The sequence below is a fragment of the Myripristis murdjan genome, chromosome 2 (assembly GCF_902150065.1).
Source record: "Myripristis murdjan chromosome 2, fMyrMur1.1, whole genome shotgun sequence".
Lineage (NCBI taxonomy): Eukaryota > Metazoa > Chordata > Actinopteri > Holocentriformes > Holocentridae > Myripristis > Myripristis murdjan.
The window spans coordinates 4,330,784-4,356,126 of record NC_043981.1 but is presented as its reverse complement, the minus strand read 5'-3'; the positions used below and the strand labels follow the sequence as shown (position 1 = coordinate 4,356,126).

Genomic DNA, 25,343 nt, shown 5'->3' with positions numbered 1-25,343 from the left:
AAGATAACACCTAGAAACACAGAAAAATGACACTCACATGAAAACGGGGCCGAAGCGCTGCCGCGTGGTGATACGGACGCAGTTCTAGGAGAGAAAATAGTTCTGCCATTTTGGAAGAGTGCGGATACTGAATCCCAAACAAATGTGTATCCTTAAGAAAACGCTTTTTTTCCAGCTTTTAGTCGCCAATCAAAATGGCGTGGCTTGCTGGTCTGAACCCACTTGGTTCATTTTGGAGAACAGTCCAGGTGAAGCGCTCCTTCTCACAACAGGGAAGGAGTTCATGGGCCAAACTTGGTGGATGTGTCACACTGGCATGGAGCAGCACATGCCATTATCTGGATAGGAACCCAAACTATCACTTTAAGATGCTGACTGATGTGTGTGCATGGGAAAATAAATGGTAGGGTGTGTGTGACTTTAACCCACAGTTTCCTCCCGGTCTACTCAAACAAACAAAGCATTACAGCCGCTCCAGTTCCCTTATAAATCACTTTGTGAATTAGTAAATAGGGAAAAAACAAGCATTACTGAAAGGATACTAACACTTTAGCATACACTATGCTGAGCAGCATTGCCAGATGGGAAACTATTATACCAGAGGCTTAAAATGATCACATAATGAAGAAAAGTATTGTTCAAGACCAAACGAAGAGAAACCATAGGCGGAAAAATGTGTCATTTCACCCACAAATAAAAAACATATTTATTGGAAGAAACAATCTAGTTTGACACCGCCTACTCACATGACTCTAGCCAATTACAAGAGCCAAAATGGAGGAATAAAAATTGAATTTTTCTCACTGCCATGCTGTTGCTGCTGTAGACATCATGCAGCAACAAGAGTAAATGACTGGCTGGATGTTTGAGAGTTATGCGTTTGAATGTGCTTCCCCCAAAACACAAATCTAAGATGGGGTTTCTCAATATTTGTGAATGTTAAAAAGAAAAACTCACCCTAAATCTGTAGCTAGGACATAAAGTTAATTTATGCATTATTTCCGTGAAATGGTTAAATTGTCCACTTTTTGGCCTTATTGATTATACATCATACAGAGGGCAAAATTACCATACAAACTTATTATCATACATCTGGCAGTGCTGATGTTCAACGATAGTAGATATCTAGGATAATAAGGATAATAATAATAATAATAATCTTAACTGAATTGCAACATTGATGTGTGATTTAGTTAAATTTTGTATGAAAGATGATTTAAAGTTTTTAACTGTCAGGTTATCAGGGTAACTAAAAGGTCAGCCTTACTTTTGGTAATGCTAGTCACCCACTATCAGTGGTGCTGAAGTGCTGGAGCCAGTGAGCTAACAGGGACACATGAATAAATGAATTATGGTAATTTGTCGCAAGGCAGATCCACTCACTGCTAAAAGAAAATGAAAGTAAAAACCTCGCCGTATACGTCAAATTGGAGCAGTGCAAAAAAAAAAAAAAAAATCCATATGTGTTTTGTCAGCCTGAGGCACAAAAGCAGGACGGTCAAAATTAGAAATGCCCTTGATGATAACTGCTAAAGCTCATGAGGGCTTATTGCTGCTGTCACGTGAAAACCTTGCAACTCCAAAAAGTGTCAAGTTTTCAGGAATAAAGACAAACAGGCTTGATGCTCGACTGACCACACAGGCCTGTTTCAGTCACAGGAAACATGTAAAAATCATCTCAGCTGGAGCACAAAATGTGAAATATCATTCATCTGACCTTGTGCCAAATGATGTTGCGATGCCATTCTGTGCTTTCTGTTCACAATATTCTGTTTATTATGCATACAGAATACAATAAAGGCTCTATCTCGAACATCACCATTACATCATGCACAAGCTGATAGAAGGGAAGTGCAGTACAGGTTTAGTGCATGAGCAGCTGTATGTGTGTGTTTGTGTGTGTTTGTGTGGGGGTCCAGCAGTTCTCCATCATTTCCAGTTATGCTCAGAGTCGATTCTGGGAGATGTAGTCCACAATACTTTGTTTTGGGGACTCATCTCTCCTCCAAAGTTTAAACAACCGATGATTAAAAAGAAGAAAAAAAGAAGAGTAAAAAAAAAATCTCCAAAATGTCAACAGGATGAGGAAAATGCCAGACTGATTAGGGGACGTGGGTGAAATTTGTTGACTACTTGGAATAACTCTTGTCTTATCTTTGCCATATTTATATCTGCGTAATGTCTTAATCACGTCAGTCCCACGCTAACGGGGTGCTGACACCGAAACTGATATCGGTTTTTTGACTTCAGTCGTCACAGTCCTCCCAGTGACTTGTCTTTCCCTGCAACGCATCCAACATCCACTCCTCCAGAGCCGCCCACGGGTGAGCTGTGATGTGTGGCTAATTATTTATTTCTTCATTTGTTTATTCCCGCAACCCAAGCTGTTACATTGGCAGGCGACAACAAATTAACCGAATTATCCCTCATGACAGATAGTGGCGGGAGTGCTGCTCCTGAAATCCCATGGCCGCCGGAGCCATGTGGCAGGCGGCGAGGAAAAACAGCGCTTTGGAACGCGGTGAAAGAGTTCGCCGCCGTCCACCGCACATTTAATCCGATCTCCATGTCAGTGCTAGGCCGGGTTAACTCCAACCCCCCCCTCACAATAAGCTCCTGCAGGTGGTGCACTTAGTACAAGAACACAAACACAATGCATGCTTCTTATTGTTGCTTTTCAAAAGGATCAAACCAGTGGAAGAGAAGTAAACTGCATTCAACAGCCCCTTAACCGTCTTAAGAGGCATGCCTTAAGATTTTGGAACTTTAGTCACTTGTTGCATTTTACAAGACCCCAAAAAATGTCTAAATATGTCTTTCAGGGCCCCTTAAGTGGCTTATTAGCATTTTTATTAGCACAGGTCAGCTGCTGCCTCAAACTGCTATTAGTTTTGCCCTTTTGTTGTAGGGACACTGGGAATTTAGGCATTTTTTTGGCCACAGTGTGACAGGTGTCCGAGTGACTAACACTGAAAATGTCAAGGCATCCCTTTAAAGCTGCTATCACTGACATCGTGAAAATGAGGACTTTAGATTCAACAGACTAAAAAAAAAAAAAAAACATGGAATAAGCATGGAATTTATCAGTGACTTGGCTGCATCTTGGGGAATCGTGTGGAGTTGCATCTCAGCTGAATTTTAATTATCAAACATGTAACTCCATCCAGGTGTTGCTCCGCCCACAATTGGAAAAGAGGCGAGGCGTTGGCCAATGGGAAGGCTTGAAAAGACGGGTGCATTTTCAGATGGAGTGGAATTTCTCCAGTCTTTGCGAAGCGGCAGGCAAAGCTCAAGTAGAAACTGGTTCTACTTTTGCGCTGTATTCCCGTGTGGTTCACCCAATCAGAGGAGATTAAGTTGATCAGCCAAAGTGATTTTATGATATTTTCTTGTGGATGATCAACTGTGGCAGAAGATAAGATAATTTTAGAGAATTCCCAGAGTTTTTTTGATGTGACACTACATACCTTAGATAAAAAGGCTTACACATGGGAACGGGTTGGAGCGCTTCTGCAGAATCCCAAATGATTTATTTTTAGCCTCCAAATCCATTCTTTCATGGGCCTGTTGACTCCTACCAAGTCCAATTACACTTGTCTTTATCTCTGTGGTGACACGTTAAATGTTTTTAGACTTTCCCTTTCTTAGACGCGGAAAGTATATGCACAAGTAACGAGGCGATTTGTATAGATTTGTCTGCTTGGCAAAAACTGGATGCTTACCGTCTGTTCAAGCCTTAAAGTTTGTGTTAGTACCTTAGTACCTACAGTGAACAGACTTTCATGAAAGATTTGAAAGCCTCTCGAAGCCTTTGAAACAGCTCAAACAAACACCTGAGATTCAGTGGCTCGTCCAAGACAATCCCACCCTCACACACGCTTCAGTGTCGATGCAGCAGACACTACCAGATTGCGGTACCGATTCACCTGAACAGATTAAACAAATGAGATTACAGCCCCGGGAGCAGCCAGGAATAAAAGATTTTGTCCCCAGTGTATTTAGTTTGGATTGGTCCCACTGTTGTCCCTTTTCCACCAAAAAACACCGGGTGCTAGTTTGGTGCTGGTGCTAGAGCCGGTGCTTAACTGGTTCCAACAAAGAACCGGTTTGCTTTTCCACCGGCCAAGAGCCAAGCGGAGCCAAGTCAGATCCACGTCATTACGTCAGCGTAAAACGTGATCACATGGGTGTGCGAGACGCTCGCTCGGAATCACAATAAGCAACATAGATGACAAATGGATGACCCATCATAGCGATGCAAATATTGCTCGTGTCTTTACAAGCCTACATTGCGATCCAGAGGCGAAAAACACAATTATCGCCGGCTACCCGTCGTATTTGTGGTCGGAACGAACAATGACTACGTTTAGCTCTACGTTTATAGCGTTCGCTGTTCCCATTTGGGTCTGTAACCCCACCCATCAATGACGTGGTGGGTTGCGTCATCGGTTCTTTCTCTGGCCCCTGTCTAGCCCCTGCTCGGACTTGGTGCTTGCCTGGAACCAGTTTGGAACCAGTTTGGCCGGTGCTTGGGCGGTGGAAAAACAAAGAACCGGTGCTAAGTCAGGCTCTGGCTCCGAACCAGCCCTGGAACCTCTTTGGTGGAAAAGGGGTATGTGTGTATAATGGTGATTTGTCCAAACGATGACAAAAAAGTGACCCACACAAGCTTTACCTCTGCCCCAAGCTGCAGGACACACTAAACCCAACCATCAAATCACATGCTTGTTCCTCGTTTTTTTCGTCAGCTGAGTCTAAACGGTCCTCACTTAAACCAGCCCTCGGCATTTTTGACGAACGCAGCTTTAAAAGTTCGGGCTTGTGGCGCAAACGGGGAGCGAGCTTACATTACTTTTCCGTGGTGCTAGTCAACATAAGAAGACAAATCAGCTCATCCGCTGCAAAACCGGCACGTAGATCCAGTTAGGTGCAAACATGGCAACCGTACGGCAACACTGATGTTCATATGGTGCAAAACGCTCAAGCTACAGAGTCAATTGGCTGCTAAACCCACTTCATATGGTGCAAACATGAAACACACATGTACTTATGGTGCAATAAGGGCAGGTTGTCTCTTTGAAATCTATGGTGCAACTTGAGTACTGCCTTCAGTCATCGGCCAAGGCTGTGCCAAAGGCTCCGTCCCAAACGGACAACTGCTCTTCCTGTCCTGCAGAAGCTATGCAAGTCTCCAGAGCAGGGAGATGTGCTTAGTGTACACGCTCACAACACACACACACACACACACACACACACACACACACATACACACACACATATAGTTCTCTTCTGCAGCAGGGAAGTATGCTTAGTGTACACATGTAACTAACATGCACATCCAAACACACAGTAAAATATAGTGTAACAACATGGGATGTATCCCTACCTCACCACCTCTCTCTCTCTCTCACACACACACACACACACACACACACACACACCAATCCAATACTCCCTTACCCCTTTATAATTTGGGAACAATATTCATATGGTGCTACTGAGTAAAGCTGGGTGTCCGCTGGTTGTGTATAGTTGTGGTTACAAAGATATGAAGTATTTAGCCAAATATGTGTGTCAACCTGAGACTTTCACAGTTAGTAGGTCCGATTGAGAGGCTGGTGCAGTTCATTCAATATGGGTTTTCTGATTTCAAGACACAAAATCAACACCTTCTGTTTCCGAGTGACAGCTCCGATGCCTTATCCACTTGATATGAAGGGGAGGTGGAGATAAAGCAGGATTACCGAGACCTGGACTGCACAAAATGATAATCCAACTCCTAGGTGGTGCTAATGGTTTGTGCACTCCCCGTATGGCGGAGGTGCTTTGTATGCCGGCGGAGTGCGTTCAGCTCTCTCGATCTCTGCAGGGATCTGGATATGCACTGTGCGCCGAGCATGGGTTCACTGTATCAGAGTAAGAAACTGAAGTGAAGGAAGCCCTTGAAAAACAGCATATTAACGCAGAAAACAGAAGAAAAAAAAATCAACAACAAACAAACACGAGATTCAAAGTCAGGTATTTTCATCCGCTTCTGAATTTCTTTCCTGTGCTCCTGAATGTTTTAGATTTGAGGGCACATGTGCTCCTCGGGGAAAAAAACAAAAACAAAACAACATATAGTATATATAGTACATATATATATACTGATTGCAGAGCTCTGCAAGCAAATGTTAAAGTTGGGAGATTTGAAGAGTCACAGCCTCTGATGTCCTTCTGTCAATCTTGAGTTGTAAAAGCGAGACATTCGCTGTATGCGCTGAGCTCAGCACAGCAGCTGTCCCACTAGCTTTCTCTAGCCGTGACCTCTGACCTTTCAACCCCCCGACCCGTTCTTTGAACCCGAGCCCCCCCCCCCACCCAGAGCTCCAGCCAAACAGAGAACCAAAAAATACATTTCACTCAAATTACGGAAGTATTCTGAGCGTTCACGCGTGGCCCTTCAGACCTGACTGTATATCCTCATGTATGATTTCACATTTTGTAATGATGACCAGCTGACACAACTGGTCCAGCTGCAGGTAAATGCATGGTCACTTTTTTTCCTGGAATTTACTCTATTTGGTTTTCTGTGGAAGACTAATAGGCCCATAAAACAATGCAATGCTCTTTAAGAACAAAGGGAAAATGTAGAAATCAAAGTAGGAATTTTGAGAATAAAGAAGAAAATTTGAGAATAAATGCAACACAACTGAGAATAATGCAGAACAGTTTGATAATAAAGTCACATTTTTGACATTGAAGACAAAATCATGACTCTAAATTTTGAGAATAAACCCAAACTAACTTTAAACTTCAACAGTTTGAGAATAAAGTCCATTTTTTAGATTAAAGTCATTTTTTTTTAGAATAAAGCCAACAGTTACATTATTACTTAGCTCTAAAGAGAAAGACTGAACACAGAATGAGAACAAGGACACTAACACCAACTAACAAAACAGGAAATGGGGGTTAAAATCAAAATTTGGGGATTAAAGTTGAAATTTTGAGAGTAAAGTCAAAAATGTTGAGATTAAAGTCAAGTTTTTGTAAATGAAGTTATTTCGCTCTAAAGAGTAAGATTCTTACTCAACGAGAACACCAACTTTGGAAAAACTGTGCCGTAATTTGCTCAGCTCCAACAACCTCACCTCAACAACACCTCACTAGAAGCCATATTGCTACTCTGTCACCTTAAACATTCAATTTGAAATTTACTTTCGAAAACGCCTTTGACTGAAAATCTTCAAACTTTGACGTTAATCTCAAAAATTTCACTTTAAACACTCTATTCTTAAAATCCTGACTGTACCCTTGAAGTTTTGACTTTTTTCTTAAAGGAGAGTAAGTGTATGTATATTTTTGGAAATTATGGCCCTATTAGTCCTCCATATCTCCCATTGCATTTCCTTTCCATGGGGGTTACAGTCGATTCTGCATCGCTACAAATGAACCTCGCCGTTTCTTCCGTCTCCAGGGAGAAGCAGAGTCTTAGCCATGCCCACACTGTAGGAAACCACAGCTCAGTGTTAATTCACTGCTGATGTATGGCTACATATCCACAGCTATGCAAGGACACAGACACTAGGTCACTTCTGGGCTTGTGTAATCGTTTGCAAATACCACATCACTGTTCTCAGTTAGTGCTTTGTTTTGTTTTGTTTTTTATTTTAGTTTTTTTTCCTATGAAAAGGTAAGGGAACACGTGTTCAGGCACGTGTGAATTAAACCCACAAAGTCACAATGCAAGGTGAAGGATGCAAACCAATGACCAAATTGGTACCATAACTTTTTTAAACCTTTTGTCTGTGCTTTATAACTTTGGTTTCTTAGATTTTTTTTGTATTTGTTGAATGATTTTTTTAATTTTATATGCTTTTCTTTGAACATTTGCTCTACCGCCCTTTCCACTGTATCAGTTGATGGGTTTTAAGCTGGTCGGGAGGGAATAAAACGTTGTAATGTACCTTTACTTGGGAGATAACTGGGATGGATGCAAGTCCTCCCGACTGAGGAATGTCCTTCTGATTGTTTAACTTAATTAAGAAGTTATTTTTCCTTTAGATAAATGCATAAACCTCCACTATCAGGGTCTGCAAAGCATATGAGGCCTGTGGTTAAGCTGTGTGTGTGCGTGTTTGTGTGTGTGTGAGTGTGTGTGTGTGTGTGTGTGTGAAAGCGAGAGAGAGAGAGAGCCTAAGCTGCCATATGTGTCAGTAAAGCTTCATATGCTTTTTTTCAGCCAAAGTTTTCCTCGCTTGGGTCCAGAGCTGTGAACGTATCGTTTCTCACCGTCGTTTTTGTAGAACTCAAGGCCAGACGCTATAAGCTCTTTCTGATCTCAGACCAGTTTCTGCCAGATCCGAGTCCAATTACGCTCGGGATCCTCTTCCCCAATCAAAAGCAGGAGGTGTTGGCCTTCAGCCGGGCAGGGTTCGGGTACTTTCTTTTTTTTTTTTCAGCCGGTGCCGCTCAATCATTGAAATGGAGTGGAAAGGATTTCTCCGTCATTTGACTCGGGTCTGGCCTCTATAAGCACAGGGCAGGGTCAAACTGAAACCTTATGTGGATGTATCTAAAAGATGTACCATGGGCTCAAAGTACTTTTATTTTGTAAGGGTCATGCTTTTCTACCATGTTTTTTGCCGTCTCATGTTGTTCAGCTTGGAGAAAAAAAAAACAACAAAAAAAAAAACAAACAGGAAAAAAAAAGCTGTAGCTGTAGAGATTCGATGTGCAAAAGTACCTTTTTTGTTTACTTTGTTGTGGTTGGCATTTTGATTGTAAATACCTTTTTCTGGTAATCTTCCTCTGTTGGATCTATGTTCGATGGGTTTTCTTAGATGGCTCTTTCCAGTGTACTGATAGTAAATGTTCTTTATAAATGTCCAGAATGTAAGACGGGAGAAAAAAAAAACACAAAACACACACTCAGAGAAAAAAAAAGAAAAAAAATACGGCTTGACTGGAAACTACTGTGTTTTTGTTATGAGTCTGTGCCCATCGTGTCGTCCTGATTATAAGCGATATTAGATCTTGGGAGGAAGACGTTTTTGAGATAATTTGCCAGACAGGGAAATCTAAAGCTTTCTCTTAAAACAAAAAAAAAAAAAATGAAGGTGTGGACAAATGTGGGTTCAGTGAATCAAACCCCAGTCAACTTTTCTCGCACATTCCCAGTGGGCACTGAGGATTGTTCTGTGGCACTCGGCACAGGAAGGTCATCTCAACAAGAAATCACAGCACTGGCATCTTTTTTTGTTTTTCTGTGTTTGATACAAATCTACCAGTGGGCTTCGCTTTTATTTCACATTTCTCAGTGTAAAATTCCACTGAAGCCAAATCGGAAATAGTTTGTGCAAAAATTATACTTGTTACGTGTCATTTGGCCTCAAACTTATATACTCATGTTCGTATTTTTCCTCAAAACAAATGAAAAATTCTATGGCGGTGTGTTAGGGCCATTGTAGAGAGAGAGAGAGAAAAAAAAAACTCAGAGTTTGTGAGATTATGACGTCATGAATTTGCGAGAAAAAAACTCTGAGACTCTTAATTCTGAGATTAAAGTTGTAAATTTGAGAGAAAAAAAAACTCACAAATTTATGAGAGAAAAAAAATTTACAAGAAAACACCTTGGAAAAGTAGTTTTTCTTCTACTCTGGGATTTAGTAAGAAGGAAATCCTGGTGATTTTAGTCCAGAATCACAATATTATCATCAGCATCGGGACTTTGAAGAGACATTGCTGTGACGTTTCAGGCCAGTTGATTTTTTTATGATTTTTTTTTTTTTTAAAAATTCCTTGTTACTAAATCCAATTGCAATGTGTGGTGGATCCAACCATGTGGTTCCTTGGCCAAAAAGTAAAAAAAAAAAAAAAAAAAAAAAAAAAAAAAAACTTTTTCCGAGTTTTTTTTTTTTTTTTTCTTATAAATTTGTGACTTTTTTCTTGCAAATGTACGACTTTAATTTTGGAAATTATGAGTTTTTTCTCGGAATATTATCCCCCCTTCTGACCTCTCCCGCCTCCATATTTTTTTTTTCTCCTTACAATGGCCCTAATACTGTAAAAGTTCCGTCATGCGCTGCTTTCCACTTGTTTTAAGTAACAATAGCAGTTTTAAGAATTAATTCTGCATCAGATGCCTCGATGAGATGGCCTTGCGGTGTTTGCCGTGTGCAGCTACACGCCAGCAAACAGTAAGACACATAACTAGCCTTCACACACTCAACCTTAGGGCAGAGAGCATCCAAAAAAGGGCAAACAGACGTGAAGCCAGTCGGCCTTTATCGTCGTTTCCATCCTGTCTAACGAGAGCAGAGGTTGTCTGGCTTTGTCATGATTTCACTGTAGAAGCGATGGCCGCCGTCATCGACTGTGTTCATTCTCGCATCGGTTCATAAGACACCGTTTCGGAAACCTTCTGGTCTTTGGGGTCTTTCCTGGTTCACATGGGGGGCTGTCTTCCTGTGGGACAGCGGCGAATGTTTGGGACCAGCCACAACATTCAAATAATACGCAGGGAAATAGGGGAAGGGTGACATGACATGTTCTGTATCTGCAGTCTGTCTGTGTATTCTGTGTCTATAATAGTGTTAAGCATTTTGGGGGAAAAAGCTGAATGATATTTTCAATGGCTCTACACGGCCAGCATTAGGAAATGTTATTTTTGTTACAATACCTCCTGGAAATAAAGTCTATTTATCTGTGAAGAGACAGAGATTTACAATAATACAGATGACTACATAAAAAATTATGACAGATTTTAATGATGTAAAACAGATATAAATGAGAACATGTACAGTTCATTTGATTTTCAACCAGAAAAAGAAATGTATATGCGTCAGTACTGAGTTGGATTTTATATATTTACCATTTTATTACATTGTAATGTTGTGACTGCAATGAAGAAGAAAAATATAAAGGAATATAAATTAATTTTTTTTCCAAATGTGTGTCGCTCCCTCCTTGCCGTTGTGTGCTTTAATAATGTTTAATTACCCTGTCACTGCTGGGGTGCTTACATTCCTTTGAATAACAACGCAGCAGTGCATGATTCTCATTTTCATTCCATTTTATTCATTCTGAAAAATCTCATTAATCCACAGAATTTGCTCGGTAACTCGCAGGCCCGGCAGGATTTGCATAGAACCAAAGGGAGTTTTTCCACCGGAGTCGCTGCCAAGGGCTGCAAACAGTACCGCGCGCAGAGGAAAACGATGATGATACAACATGTTAACACACACGAAACCTCAAAATGAATATCCATCCACTGAGCGCCTCAAACACATCTCTAGTCTCTGGCCTAAAAATAGGGACGGGTCGCTTTCCTCCGTGTTTCTGGAGGTGACGGCAACAGCATAGTGCAAAGGAGTTAAACTGCAAACACTCTGCATATTAATTAGAAGACATCACCACAAACAAATGGAGCAATCACAGGGAAGACCAGCAGCTTCGATCGGCTTTTAAGTCAAATTCAGCAGGATTGCTTTACGGCACAAAAAAAGGTTGTTTTCCAGCACAAACAGAGCTGAAGTACGGAGGCGTAATGCATTCACCTGAGAAAACAATCTGCCCTAGTTTTCTGAGTTAATAACATAAATTATGTCTGAGAAAACTTTATTGGAAAAAAAATCTGCCTTGCATTTCTGAATTGATGAAATAACGATCAGAATTCTGAGAAAAATTCTTTTTGAATTTTTGAATTTTTTTTAATTAATGGAATAGCTGTGACAGAATACTCAGTATTTCTCTCATTGATTGATGTTACTTCAAGAGAAAAAAAGAAATTAGAGAGAAATCCAGAATTTTTTCCAGTGAAAAGAGAATTATCTTGTTGAATCAGAAATATGAATGCACTATGCCTCCTTACTTAAGTGAAAGGCCGCTGGGAAACAGGGTTTACATGAAATGTGGTTCTGCGTTTTGAGAAAGACGACAAGCCGCTGGTGGGAGATAGAAGCTCCCGGTCGTCTCCACCGTGGCCTCATTTGTTTTTGGTCATCACACATATACACTCCTAAATACAGGCAAGAAGAGACAGAATGTCTGTGATAGCACAACGTAAAACAAGCAGCCTTATGAGCAGGAGGTGGCCCACTCAAGCACACAGAGCAGCTGGGAGAATGCACCATCAATGTGCCCCTGGGCAAGGCACTCAACCTCTACCTGCTCCCACCAACAGTAACAGTGGCCAGATGGCCTGGAGATTAAAACAGTGGTTCTCATATGGCGGGTCACAATCCACCTCGTCTAAAAAAGAAATAAAAATGAATTGTAACAAACATGGCTGATACAGCATCGCCTCTCCTCCTCACCCTTTTCCCAAACAGCTAAAAATTTTATTGTCATGCTGTTATTATTAATCGTGACGGTGTATTGCTGTTGCAAAGGCTGTTTCATTTCATTGGTTTTGAAGTCCTTTCATGTTTATTTTGTGGTGTAACAGTTCATGGATCTTTAAAAGGACCACACCGGTGATTTTGAATGTTTGGTCCATTTAGAATGATTTACCCACATCTGACACCGCAACAGACTGTTTCTGCAAATCATGTGGGCGTACATAAACGATTATCTTTGGTATAAATGACACACAGAAGCATTGATTGGATAAATGGCCCACCCACTCACACGTACAGATCAATTTTAAGTAGAAGTAACATTCATCAAACCATTATTTCACCTTGCTATGACATTTATGGCTCTCAGTGTTCCAATATCAGCAGCTTTGTAGTATGTGAAGTATGTGAATTAGGCTGAATTAGTAAAAATGGGTCAACGGAATTTACATTTAACAATTCTTATGTTTGCAATTATTTACAAAGAAGGCTCAGACATAAAATCAAGTGAATTCAAACATTAGAAAGTTAAATATGAGGCTGCCGATGCCAGTGAGCTCACACCAGGTGCCTCTACACAGACATTTAGCTGAGAGACAAAAACGTCATACCAAAGTGAAATATCAGTGCAAGAAATAAACAAGAGCAGAAACACACAAAGAAATCTGGAGAATAAACAGAATCTCAATGAGGTGCAATAAAATTCTAAAACTGAATGACTCATCAACCCACCGAGCTGACGCAAAAGTCAAATCAGTAGGACAACAAATACAGTTTAAATAACACACAACAGAAACTTCTTTTCATAATCCAATTCCCAAAGGACCTTCAGGTCTTAAATGAGTGGTTTGAACATTCAATGTTCAATGATTACTCAAAACATATTCCTCTCCACAAAACAAAAACATTTGTGGTTTCTCGTCGCACGCTCAAGTCATCCCTCTTGAAAGGGAATTTCACAACCAGTAACAGTTTTCAGAATTAATGACAAATGTAATATTCAGAAACGCCTGTGGCTGTTTTTGCTTTGTGAGCCGCAGTTCCACATGGCTTATGGAGCAACGTGCACACAAACACACACTCTCACACACACACCAAAAGGTTTTAGAGGGATGATCAGCTGATTAAAGTGCAACATCTCAAGTATCTGTTAAAGCATTCAGTAACGCCATCATCATCATCATCATCACTGACGATGACTCTTCACATACAAAAGTCTGAAAGGGTGACCGGCCTGATCATTATTCCAGTGACGTACAGTACAAAAAAATGAACAAACCAAAATAGGGAGGATGTGATTGGATACTGGCACATGACGGCTGCCTCTGATTGGTTTACTCCAAAAGGGGTTCGTCGTCGTCGTCGTCGTCCAGCTGCAGCCTCCTGAAGGGCCGCGGGCCCGCCGGGCGCCGGGACCTCAGCAGCCTAAACAGAACTGAAGGGCAGTGATGTCCCGGTTAGTCTGATCAACTGGAGAATTTCTGTTCACACCGACATTTTAGAGACTGAGAGCAACAAATGTTACAACAGTCATGCGTGACTGAGAAGTGAAGTGAGACTTGAGAGGTACGCAGACAGGTACAAGTGCCTATTCACAATATACAGGAACTGAGACTTGCACTGCACCAGTCTTAGTAGTTATAATTGTCTCTTAGTTTAAAAATCCTCACTTCAGCTTTCTCCATTCTTTCACGACTCAAATGGAAGTAAAGCCCGTGTAGGGAACATATTGCCCTCATAATTTTCAGAAATCAGCTTTACACACCGAGGGTGTGATGCAAAATACCTATCGCTTCCCTTCCTGAGCTTTAATGGGTGAAATGAAGAAGGGATAGGTAAGAAAAGTGAGATATCAAGAGTCGACTTCTCAAACACCAAACACTGCAGCTATTTTGAGAAAATTACAGGGGCGCCAGCATGTCAAGTTGCTGTCATTTGTCAGTCAAACAATAAAGCAATATTCAGAGGGTACGGTAATTTCATTGTGAATATAGATGTCTCCTTTTGAAACAAACTTTTTCATGAGTCATAATAATGTAAACTGTACAAAAAAACTCCATTGATCGGGTATTTCCCATCAAGACTCCTAGACTGATCAACCTATACTTTCTAAAAAATTAGAGACTCACTTGCAAAATGATCCTTTACAGAATTTCTGTGGATTTTAGAAAGCCAAACAAGGGTTTTAAGACATTTTCAATGCTATCTGTGTCTGGAATTCAATTTCGGACCAAAATAAAAAAAATAAATAAATAAAGCTGACTAAACACCAATAAAAGCCAATAAAAGATGCCTATGAATTTTTTTTAATACTTTACTTTCATGTTTGTTGGCTCATTTTCATTGTGTTTCCCTGCCAGTGAATCCACCACTTGCGTGAAGTACTTACACATAACCGCTACAGAAACAAGTGACTCACCGGTGATTACGGTGAGCACCACCAAGACGATCACCACCAGGCCGGCCACCAGGGCGGGCTCCATGCACGTCTCCCCGGCCAGCAAGCACCGAGAGTGGGCCAGGGAGCCGTTGTTGGGCCGGGGGGTCACGGAGAGCAGGTGGCACATCAGCGGGTAGATGTCCACGCTCTGTAACTCCCTGGTGCGGTAACCCTGACGGAAGCTGGGCCCCGCTGCCGCCAGTAACGGGTGCATGCTGGGTAGGGAGTTGTCGTAGCCATGATCGCCCACTGAGGGAGGGTGAGAGTGGGTGGAGGGGTGGCACTGTAAGTGTATCTCTGTATATAACAATGTGCAAATATTCGCATGCTGGAAATTCTACACTTTAAGATGTTATTAGTGTTACCTGGAATTTATTTTAAGATTATTTAAGAACAAAATAAAGACACAAAGCTGGCACTAGCACCCTATTTCTGAAAACTGTGAAAAAGGGATGGAATAAGAAAAAGGACAACATGAAGATCAAGTATGTTTAATAAAGCAGATATGATTTAGTTCTGTATTAATCTGAATGCACCACAAAGAAATCGATCACTGTCTATATTTATTTACGTCATTTTAATGTATTTTATGAGCTTAAACTGAAATCACTGACAATTTGTGTATGTGTGTGTTTCCTCTTTGTTAGTGGAAGCAAGACAGTTTTTTAAACAATCAGATATGATGTGAATCCATACCATGACCTGATTTTCTTCCGGCCTACTGCTTAGTCAGTGGATGTGTTGCTTTACTCTAACCCAGTTCCTAACCAACCTCAGGCTAATCTTAAATTGGATTAGAGCAACACACTGGTTTGCTGATACTGGCCTTTTCTTAAATATCAAATATCAGCCAGGAGCGTCATCCACTGCAGTGGAGATTCCTCTCTGACTAGTCGGTAAAACCTCAAGATCATTTTTTTTTCTACGTTTAACATATTCATAGAATTGTTCACTAATTTTCACCTCCCCCTGATAGGTGGAGTGGCTCACCTTGCCTTAAAAAAGCCGCTAGCGCTAAAAGAATTTCTGTCCTCTTGTTCCAGTGGAAACATTTATCATCACATGATGGTCTAAAATCTGTTTGAGATGTTTTTGCTCCCTGACATGAATAAAACTCTGGGGAAAATATTGAATGGTTGTATTTTGTATACAAATTTAAAGAGGTACAAAATATCATGTATAATAGGGGTGGAACAATTAATTGATCATGCAATAGATATTTGTGATAATTATTAGTACACTTGTGCCACATATTGACATTTGAGTTTTCAACTTCATTTGCACAGATCATAATAGCATCTTTATCATGGGTAAAATATTGTGATAGTTTTGTATTGTGAGTTATCCAGTGATTCCTCATTTTAAAGATATTGGTGCTGACCCTCAAAAACCTGTATCCTGTCTTTTTTTCCCCTCAAACCTAAGTGAAAACAAATAAAAAAACAAATAAAACAAAAACTAGTCTGTGACGGCTGAAAGAAAAGGTTAAAGGAAGCATTTTGTTGTTAAGCAAATTTCTCTCAAAAGTCAAACAACTGCAAAGAGCAATTTGTGCGATGAATGGACATACGTCTGGGCAGCTTGTTCCCGCTCTGCACGATGGTCCAGCCCTCGTCAGCCATCAATATGATTGGCTGGGTGAGCCTGTTGTTCCGGTAGTGCAGCCTCTCAGGGATGTTCTTCTTCAGGTAGGCTGTCATGTGCTGATGGCATTTGTTCAGCAGGGAGAAGGTGGCCTCTGGGTCTACAACACACACACACACACAGACACACCGACTTCAATTTGAAAACACATTACACATGGACTGAGGAGATGGCTTGGCTGCACTACACCAAGTTCATGTCTGCTTTGGTTTCATCTCTTCCTCTAGCTTCACTATGTAACACATAGCAGGAGGAACCACAGGCTTGATGCTCAACTCTTTTCATTTTGATTTATGAGCCAACATCACCATCTACTGGATCTTTATCAGCTCCTCATCTCATGTACACAACATGGATTGCAATGCAGTCGGCCACAATGTCTTCGATGATAAGAAAACCACAGAATATTTTAAGCTTTTGTGCTTTCACTGTAAGCTTTTTAAGATTTTGTGCCTAAAAAGTCATAAAGTGGGTATCTGGACGTGCCCAATGAGCCTTCCTGATTAAATCTAATGCTATGTGGAGCAGCCCAGTGGCTCACCTGTTAAAGCAGGCAGCACATATTTCCATCCCCCCTCCCTTTGTCCCGTCTTTCCTCCTTATCTCTACTGTCACTGTCCAGGAAACCATAATCTCATAGTAGAAATGAACAGGAAAACCTGAGATCTTTAAAACAAAGCATGTTTCTCTGACTTTGGCATATCTCATGTCTGACGAAGCTGGCTACCTTGCTTTGGGATGAGCGCTGTGACAGGCGTCAGGTCCACCAGCGTGTAGCTGCTGGAGTTGAGGCAGTCGTCCAGTCGTATGAGGCGCTCGGCTGAGCACTGCGCCATGCCGTGGTCGCTGGTTACCAGCAAGTTAACGCGACCCCAAAGATTGGCCCGCCTCAGCTCCGACACAAGCAGGCCGATGTTGTCGTCCACCTGATGGCATGCACAAGAACACACACATGAAGCTGCAGAGAAACACACAAACAGGCACAATGCAATCACATATGTACAAATATTCTCACGGGTTATGTAATAGATTGTTTCATCCCTGCTAATAAATTCCCACAAAGCAAGAATAGCATAAATAACTCTAACAAGCTAAGCTTGTTTCTCAAGTTCCACTGGAGTCTGTGAATGTGCATATTTGCATGAGAATGTGTGTATAACTATGTTTTGTTTTCTACTAGAAACTGTGAGGTTTTTAATGCACTTATCTATATTACAGTCTGTAATGAGAATGGTGGTTGCAAACGCCAGCTGCATTTGGGGCATGGTGTAAATTTAATTTAATGTCAGAAGGAGAACAAAAAAAAAAAAAAAAAAAAAAAAAAAAAAACAGCACGGGCTTACAAACAAAAACTCTCTCCACTTGTTCTGTTTTTCAAATCCAGATGTGTCACAGGCTCATAATTACATGCGGTCTATGAAAGATGAGGTTTAATTTATTGCAGAACTGGTTTTCAGCAACTTCTATTGGCATCTCTTTGGGACATTTTTTTTTTGGCCAAGATACAGTGAGGTTTTACCAAGTGACCTGCATACTGTGTACCTCTTTCAGAACCTTGCCCATGGCGGTCATGTTGTCGGGACCAAATATGTGACCCGACCGGTCCGGCTCCTCCCAGTAGAGTGCAGCAAACATCACTGTTTCATTCTGGAGAAAGAGACAGAGAGCAATTAGACAGAGAGAGTTTAGAATTTTTTCTACAAATGATTGCCTTGAAACCTGAAATAAAAGCCTATTAAATCAGCCTTTTTTCAAGTTCATTTGCATATATGTCTGTGACTATAACAGGCTAGATTATAGAGTAAAGTAAGATCCATGATAGCCACTTCCTACCGTCCTATTCCCCTGCATCCAGTTCACCACATTCCCCAGCCGCTCCTGGAACGTCATGGAAGAGTTGTAGCGAAAGAAGTGTGTTGCAGTGCGGTTCCTGATGGTCACATCCGAGCCAGGCCACATCACCGCCGCCGTCTTGTAGCCTGAGTCTTGTGCCGTATTCCAGAGGGGCTCTGCCAGGTTCCACCAAGTTGGGTCTTTGTCGCGGCCCGCCCTGAAGGGCTTGTGGCTGGCCGGGTCGTACATGGCGCTGGCCAGAATGCCGTGAGACTCGGCGTACAGCCCCGTCACCTGGACGGTAAATAACACATACAATAAAAAATAAGAATCACATTTGTGACAACTTTTTTATTGTTGCTTTTTGTTTGGTATGAGATTTGAGATGCTGCTGCTTGAAGCTTGGGGACTTCCCGGCCTGTTGGTGGCCCTGTGGTGGGCCAAATGAGCTTCATTTTGTGGACACAGGATACTGGATATCAAAGTAAAAAGGCATCATTCCCTAACAGTCCAGTCATTTTATGAAAAAACCTAGGACAAATTGCAAGAGAAGCAAACTCAACTGATTTTGTATTCTCAGTATGTCCTGAGTGAAAAAAAGCGAAAAAAAAGTCTGATTTGATATGCGCTAATTGGAATAAATGCCAGACCAGATTTTTAAACAATGAATTAAAAGGTTACTGTATATTTAGTAACCTTGAATTAAGATGTTACTATATAACAGTGAATTAAAAGGTTACTATATATATATATAGTGACCTTTTAATACTATATATATATATATATATATATATATATATATATATATATATATATAGTGTCCTTCAGAAACAGAATAATTCAAAGAACTTGTAATTGACTTATTTTCTTGTCTTTGTGTGTGTAATCAACTTGTGAATTTTTATAGTGATATCTGAAAGTAAAATTTTGAACCCCTTTCACCTGTGTGTTAAAAACAGTGTTTTTTGGTAAGTCATGTGGTCATATAGAGGTGATTTTCAAAACTTTCCACCAATGGGATTTCTTGGGACCCCCCCTTGGGGTCAGTGTCCTCTTTGGCCATCATCAGGGTCATTATCATTATGACAGCTCAAGAACAGCTGAGCACAAAAACACTCGCTCTGACAGTCACTCCTCCAGACAAAGCCACAGTGCAGAGTTACCAGGCTGTAGTGGTTAGGAAAAGTCTTGGTGATGAAGACGTTGTTGAGGTGCTCCACCAGGACCCCCTGGCTGTAGAGGAGCTTCAGGTTCGGCATGGGAAACTTCTGCAGATAGTCGGCGCGGAAGCCATCGAATGACACGATAAGCAGTGGTGGAGGCCGCTGGCTCGTGTCCCTCGCTTCAGCCAATGAGCTGAGACCACAAAGGAAGCCCAGCAGTATTTTGAGTAACATCCTGAAAAAGATCTGAGAGACACAGAGGATATTGCTCACTTAACAAGAGTCACTTGAGCAGCCTAATGTCCAACTATAATCAATATTGTAACACGGGGTTTTCAAACTGGCAGCCGGGGACCCCCAGGGGACCTTGACGGCCTTCCAGGGAGTCCTCAGCAAAACAAGCAACAATTTGGCTGCATCCAGAAGCTTTTCACAAGCAATTAAGCACAATAAATCTGCATCTGACCGTTAGATAAATCAATTTAACCGTTAAAAATATAGTTTAATTTTCAGGTAATTTTGGTCATTTTTTTTTCTATCCTGTGAATTGACTCATGTTTTGAAGGATTAATTCACTAGACATGTATGAGTGACATTATGTTTGAATCTCACCATTTTGAATTTATTTGGCAAGTATGACACCTAGACAATACCATAACCATAATCGTAGTACCATAAGGGCTTAGTGAGAGTCAACTTGGGGGTCCAAAACATGAAAAAGTTAAAAACGCCTGTCATAGTAAACATCAGCAATTCTGCTAATGAGGTAATTGATTAACCTAAAGACTGCATTTATTAATGTTTTTATGCTCAAATGTTTTCTTTTCAACTCACTTCAAAGAACACACTGCCAATATTAAGGTGGGACGGAAAACATTATGGTCTTAAATTTACAATGCTTAACTGTGATGAGATCAGAAATGCATAAAGCAAGACAAAGCTTAATAAATTAATAAATTATCTGGTAACAGAAACCTAATATCCCATCAGAAATTAAAATGATGATGTGCTCAAAAAGACTAAAATCAAAGAGGAAATAAAACTATTCCTGATGAAAATAGATCTTCCGAGAAATGGCTTACCCAAGCTGTGTGGAGTATAGATTCACTTTCACATTGTTAAAGGAGTCTCATAGACAGATAAACTGAGAGCCGCTTCCACAACGCATCAAATTATCTGTCAGCCACAGCTTTCAGTTCGGCAGAAACTGAGGCGGGTTATGAAAGTATTACAGCAACAAAACCCCTTAGAACATATATTGCATTTGTTATGTTAAAAAGCTGGCAAGGTTTAAGACCAATGTGTTGCATGCTCATACACAATGTCTCACCAGGCTGTATTAAAAAGTCTCTCGTATTTATCTACAAACCACACAGTGTGGAACGTTATTGTCTTATCAGTGGGAGCCAATGGAAAAAGCGGCATAAAAGAGATACACCAAGCAGCTCTTAATTTCAACAAAATTTCAGTTTTTAAAGGTGGTTCACCAGCTAACCCCCGGGCCCCACTCATACAGCAAGGCAGGTTATAGCAAGCAGTGTAAACTAATACAAATACTTACTCAAACTGAGACATGATGTTCAATACCATTTTCACCTCTGTACGTCCAGTGGTTCAGTTCCTGTGGGGAGCATTTCATGTTAGCTTAGCTTAATGACTTGACGTCTATGGGAGTCATTAGCCCGGCTCCGTCAACATGGAAAAATAAACCTCACAGCAACACCGCAACTGTCTTATTTACACTGCATATCATGTATTTGAAATGTTTTGTGTAAATAAGATAGCTTTGGACTTGCTGTAAGGTTTATTTTTTCACTTTGATGGAGCTAGGCTAATGACTCCTATTGACTTCAAGTCTTTATGCTAAGCTAACACAAAATACTACCCATAGGAACCAAACCACTGGATGTACAGAGGTGAAAATGGTATCGAACACCTTGTCTCAATCTGGGGAAGTCGGAAAAAGGCCAATTTACCAAAAATGTTATGGTATTCATTTATAAAGTACCTCTTGGTTGATTAAACCTATGAAAAATGTACCCAAAGTCTCGTTATTCATTAAAAAGTCTTATATATGTTCTCTCATATACATATTTAGACCAATATGCAAAGCAATGTCAACCTGCTAGATTTTTCAAATGGAGCCTTGCACTCATTCCAGTAATTCTTACTTATCTAATTAATAATAACTGATCGAGTCTGGCAACATGGTCTTTCCATGCGGAACATATTTGTCTTGTATAGCTTGCCAACTCTTAACCGAATCCAACAAGATGAGAAATATTCTGATAAATACTTAAAGGTGTTACAGAGCCTTGCTGCCATGTAACAGCGTCTTAGCAAAGCTTTTCGTTTCCACAGCCAAGTTCATATGAGGGTTTTGTTGTTGGAGCGATTCCAAATAGCTCTTATCTCAGCCCTGTGTTGTCTGTGTTAACATGAGAGTAGCCCGGTGGCATTTCAGTGGCTAGCAGACATGGTGTACATTGCTGTGCAGAGACGCAAAGATCTAATTTCACACACACACACAAAAACCATCTGGCCTTACAGTAAGTCAACGAAAACACAGTGTGCACACTCACTGTCCGGTCCAGGGCTTTTAGTTTGTAATGTAATAAGTCCCGCTGCACCCTGGCCTCCCCTCCCTGTCACTCCCATCAAATGAAGTTTTCTTGTTTACTTTGAGAATGGAGCGAGGTATGCAACTCTTCATTAAGACGAGCACAAGCTGTGATTGCAAACGAAGCATGAAAATTGGAATTAATCTGAGGAAATTTAGGCTGACTGGTGTCGCAGCTGTGCTTTGGCGAGGCTGAAAGTCAGCCATTCAGCCTCTCTCCCTTCAAGCTGATTCAGTTCACATGAAGTCTTACTGGCCTGAGTGGAGAGGAGAAGCAATGTTGCCAAAGCATTTCAGGACATTTGCAAAGCCGGCAGGTCGTTACATATACCGTAGTACAGGTAAATTGTGGCCATAAATTGTGTTTTCCTTTCCCCCTTTTTGTGTGGGCTTCTTGTCCCAAAAATGTTCTGGTTTATATATTTCCTCTTGTACAGTTGTACATGGATCAAAGTTATTGGTCTCCATGGGGTATGTATACTGTAGACATGGTCTATATCTTGCATATACACCCCTAATATGGAATCGATGCTTTTGGCAGCATCAAAAATACTTTTCTGAATGTACAGGATGTGGATGTTGTGTTATCTTCTCTCTTTTTCCAATTGAGGGAGTCTTGAACGACTCATTTGTTTGCAAGCACGGACACACCTCCTACACATCCATGGCATGTTACATGCACTTATGGATTGCACTAAAGCCCTGTGTCACTTGGTAGCTGGTGTGTCTTGAGAAAGGATCTTGTGACCAAAACATCGACTAACTCCCTGAAAGAAATCAATGCAGAGGTGAAGTGTAAACCGTGCATTGGAATTGACTTCTTTCTTTGGGAATTAAAGTTAAAAAAAAAAAAAAAAAAAAAAAAGGGAAATTAAGACCTGAAGTGATACAATGTTATGACAGATCCCAGGTTATAGATGTTGCTGTTATCTATAGAGAATAACTTTCCGGGACTTGCCTCTTCCCCAAGCAAGTTTCATCACATCGAGGGGAGAGGAATGAATGTTTTTACTTATTTTTATATATTTTTCCGAATTTAGTAATAATAGTAAGATAGTACTGGTCTCTGATTTCCGCATAGTTGAGTGCATTCAAAAATGACAACTTTCTCCCTCTCTCTCTCTTTCACACACACACACACACACACACACACACACACACACACACACACACACACACACACAAGAAAAAGGCGATAATAAGGAGAAAATGCAAACTATTTGCCAGTACTAGCATTATTCCCAAACGGCGAGTGGGAAAGTTAATTCAATAACCACAACCAGGAAGTAAAACATTTTGGACAAAGGCGGACAGAAATGCAATGACAGCTTTCTCTATCATTAACAGCTATAACTGTTATTTACAAGGCGGAACATGGCAAAAATACATTAACACATTACATGTCCAACAAGTTAATTCATTTTCAATATTTGCACCGTCCGGCTGTGACTGGCGGCAAATGTTAGCTTGCCAAGGCCACAAAGCACTTGTCAGGATGTGAGACAGTGGCTGTCTATCCGTAATAACATTACCTGTGGCTGTGAGCCTGTGTGTGAGTAGGGCCGGCCAGCTCTTGTCCTCCAAACAGAGACGTTCAATAAGTTTCACCCTCTATTTTTGCAGGACCATCATCAATGAACTTCCTCAAAATAAACCCCCATGCGGCGAAACTGTCAATTAACCAAAAGCGAAAACAAAACTTCCTGTCAAATTTAAAAAAATAAAAGTCGTTTTCCCCAAATAACGTGCGCGCCGTAATGTAACGTCATATTACTATGTGTCTATGTTTCAGCTGGCTTCGCTTCGTATATCATTTAAGTTTATATTATTAAATGTACAGTATTTTTTTCTGTGAATACCCGAATACTTTTTCTCATTTTCTCAAATATGACCACAACCATGCTTCAATTTTGGTAGCGAAACCTCCATGCTTCCGGTCTCATTCCGGCCGGCTTCACGCAGCTTTCCCACGGCGTTGTTTTGGTCAAACAAACTGACAGGTGCCTCAGCGAATCAGCGTCCGGAGACAGGAGGCGGGCCTCGTGCGCGCACAGTGAAACCATCACGATTAGTCGTTGACACATCCTAGCGCCCCGCCCACTTGACATTTTGCATATAGGGATAGGGAATGAATTCCAAAAATCTATATGAGAGGTCCCAACCTTCACCTACTGTGTTTTCATAAGAGCATTCACTGTGTCTTGCAGCTTGTGCAGATCATAACTGACACCTGTCAGCATGGACTAAATTTGTCCATACAAGCGGAGGTGAATTGTCACACGCATGTCACAAAAATATCTCTGATTATTATAACTACAAAGACAGGCACGTTACACTGCAAGAGGTTGTTCTTATTTGGATCAAAACTCTTCATATGTATTTGCGCTTGCACAGCCAACTTCAAATACCCTCATGAGATGGCTGCATATTACATTACATATAACATTCAGGATTGTTAAAGGTGCACTACACAAGTGAGGACCCTGTAGAATCAGCGGACAAAAATAATAAGGGATAAACATGGAATCTTTCACTGAGTCTGTGATGAACAGTGTAGACTCAACCATCTAATTATGTGTCTTCGCTTCACTTCAACTGGCCACCAGCGCCCTTAACCCCCTCCCACCCCCCACCCCACCCCCCACCACCACCACCCTCCCCCCGAGGTGATTTCGTAACCTCAGTCATTTTCAAAACTGCCTGTGACTGCTGCTGTTAATGCCAGCTTTTTGCATCCCTGCCAAGAAATGCATCCACTCCCTAACCTGTTTACCCTAACCTTCACCTGAGGAGACCTCTGCCTGAACTGAACCAGGTTTATGGAGTCAGTGCTTTTCTTTTCTTTCTTTCTTTCTTTCTTTCTTTCTTTCTTTCTTTCTTTCTTTTTCTTTTTCTTTTCTTTTTTTTTTTTTTTGGACTATAGGGGTTTCAGACTAATAGGTGTTTGTTTTTCATAATAATGGGCCTTTGGATCAATGGGAACTGCCCATCAATCTGACCAACATTGAGCTGCTGAGAAGCTGCAGCATTGAGATGCATGGTGGTGTCACTCAAGAGGTAGAGCGGTTGTCTGGTAATCTGACGGTTCCTGGTTTGATCCCCAGCTCCTCCAGCGTGTGTCAAAGTGTCCTTGAGCAACACACTGAACCCCCTCACTGCTCCTGATGGACAGCTAGGCGCCTTGCATGGTGGCCTCTGCCATCAGTGTGTGAATGGGTGGATGTGAAGCGCTTTGAGGGGTCAGTAGTGCTGTAGAAATGCAGTCCATTTACCATTTTCCCTCAACAACATGCAGACAAAAAGTCTTCTCCTTTAAGGATTGCAAC

The 25,343-nt window shown here is 41.1% G+C and overlaps 1 protein-coding gene across 1 annotated transcript; it reads right to left on the bottom strand.

The window, feature by feature from the left end:
- Positions 1 to 10,562: 10,562 nt before the first annotated feature.
- Positions 10,563 to 23,682, bottom strand: enpp4 (ectonucleotide pyrophosphatase/phosphodiesterase 4). Its single transcript, XM_030074542.1, has 8 exons — positions 23,550 to 23,682; positions 19,398 to 19,643; positions 18,235 to 18,528; positions 17,944 to 18,048; positions 17,129 to 17,327; positions 16,328 to 16,501; positions 14,737 to 15,006; positions 10,563 to 13,752 (listed from the first exon to the last, which is right to left on the bottom strand). The coding sequence occupies exons 2-8, from the start codon at positions 19,629 to 19,631 to the stop codon at positions 13,652 to 13,654; spliced, it is 1,377 nt and encodes a 458-aa protein (XP_029930402.1). The 5' UTR covers positions 19,632 to 19,643; positions 23,550 to 23,682; the 3' UTR covers positions 10,563 to 13,651.
- Positions 23,683 to 25,343: the final 1,661 nt, after the last annotated feature.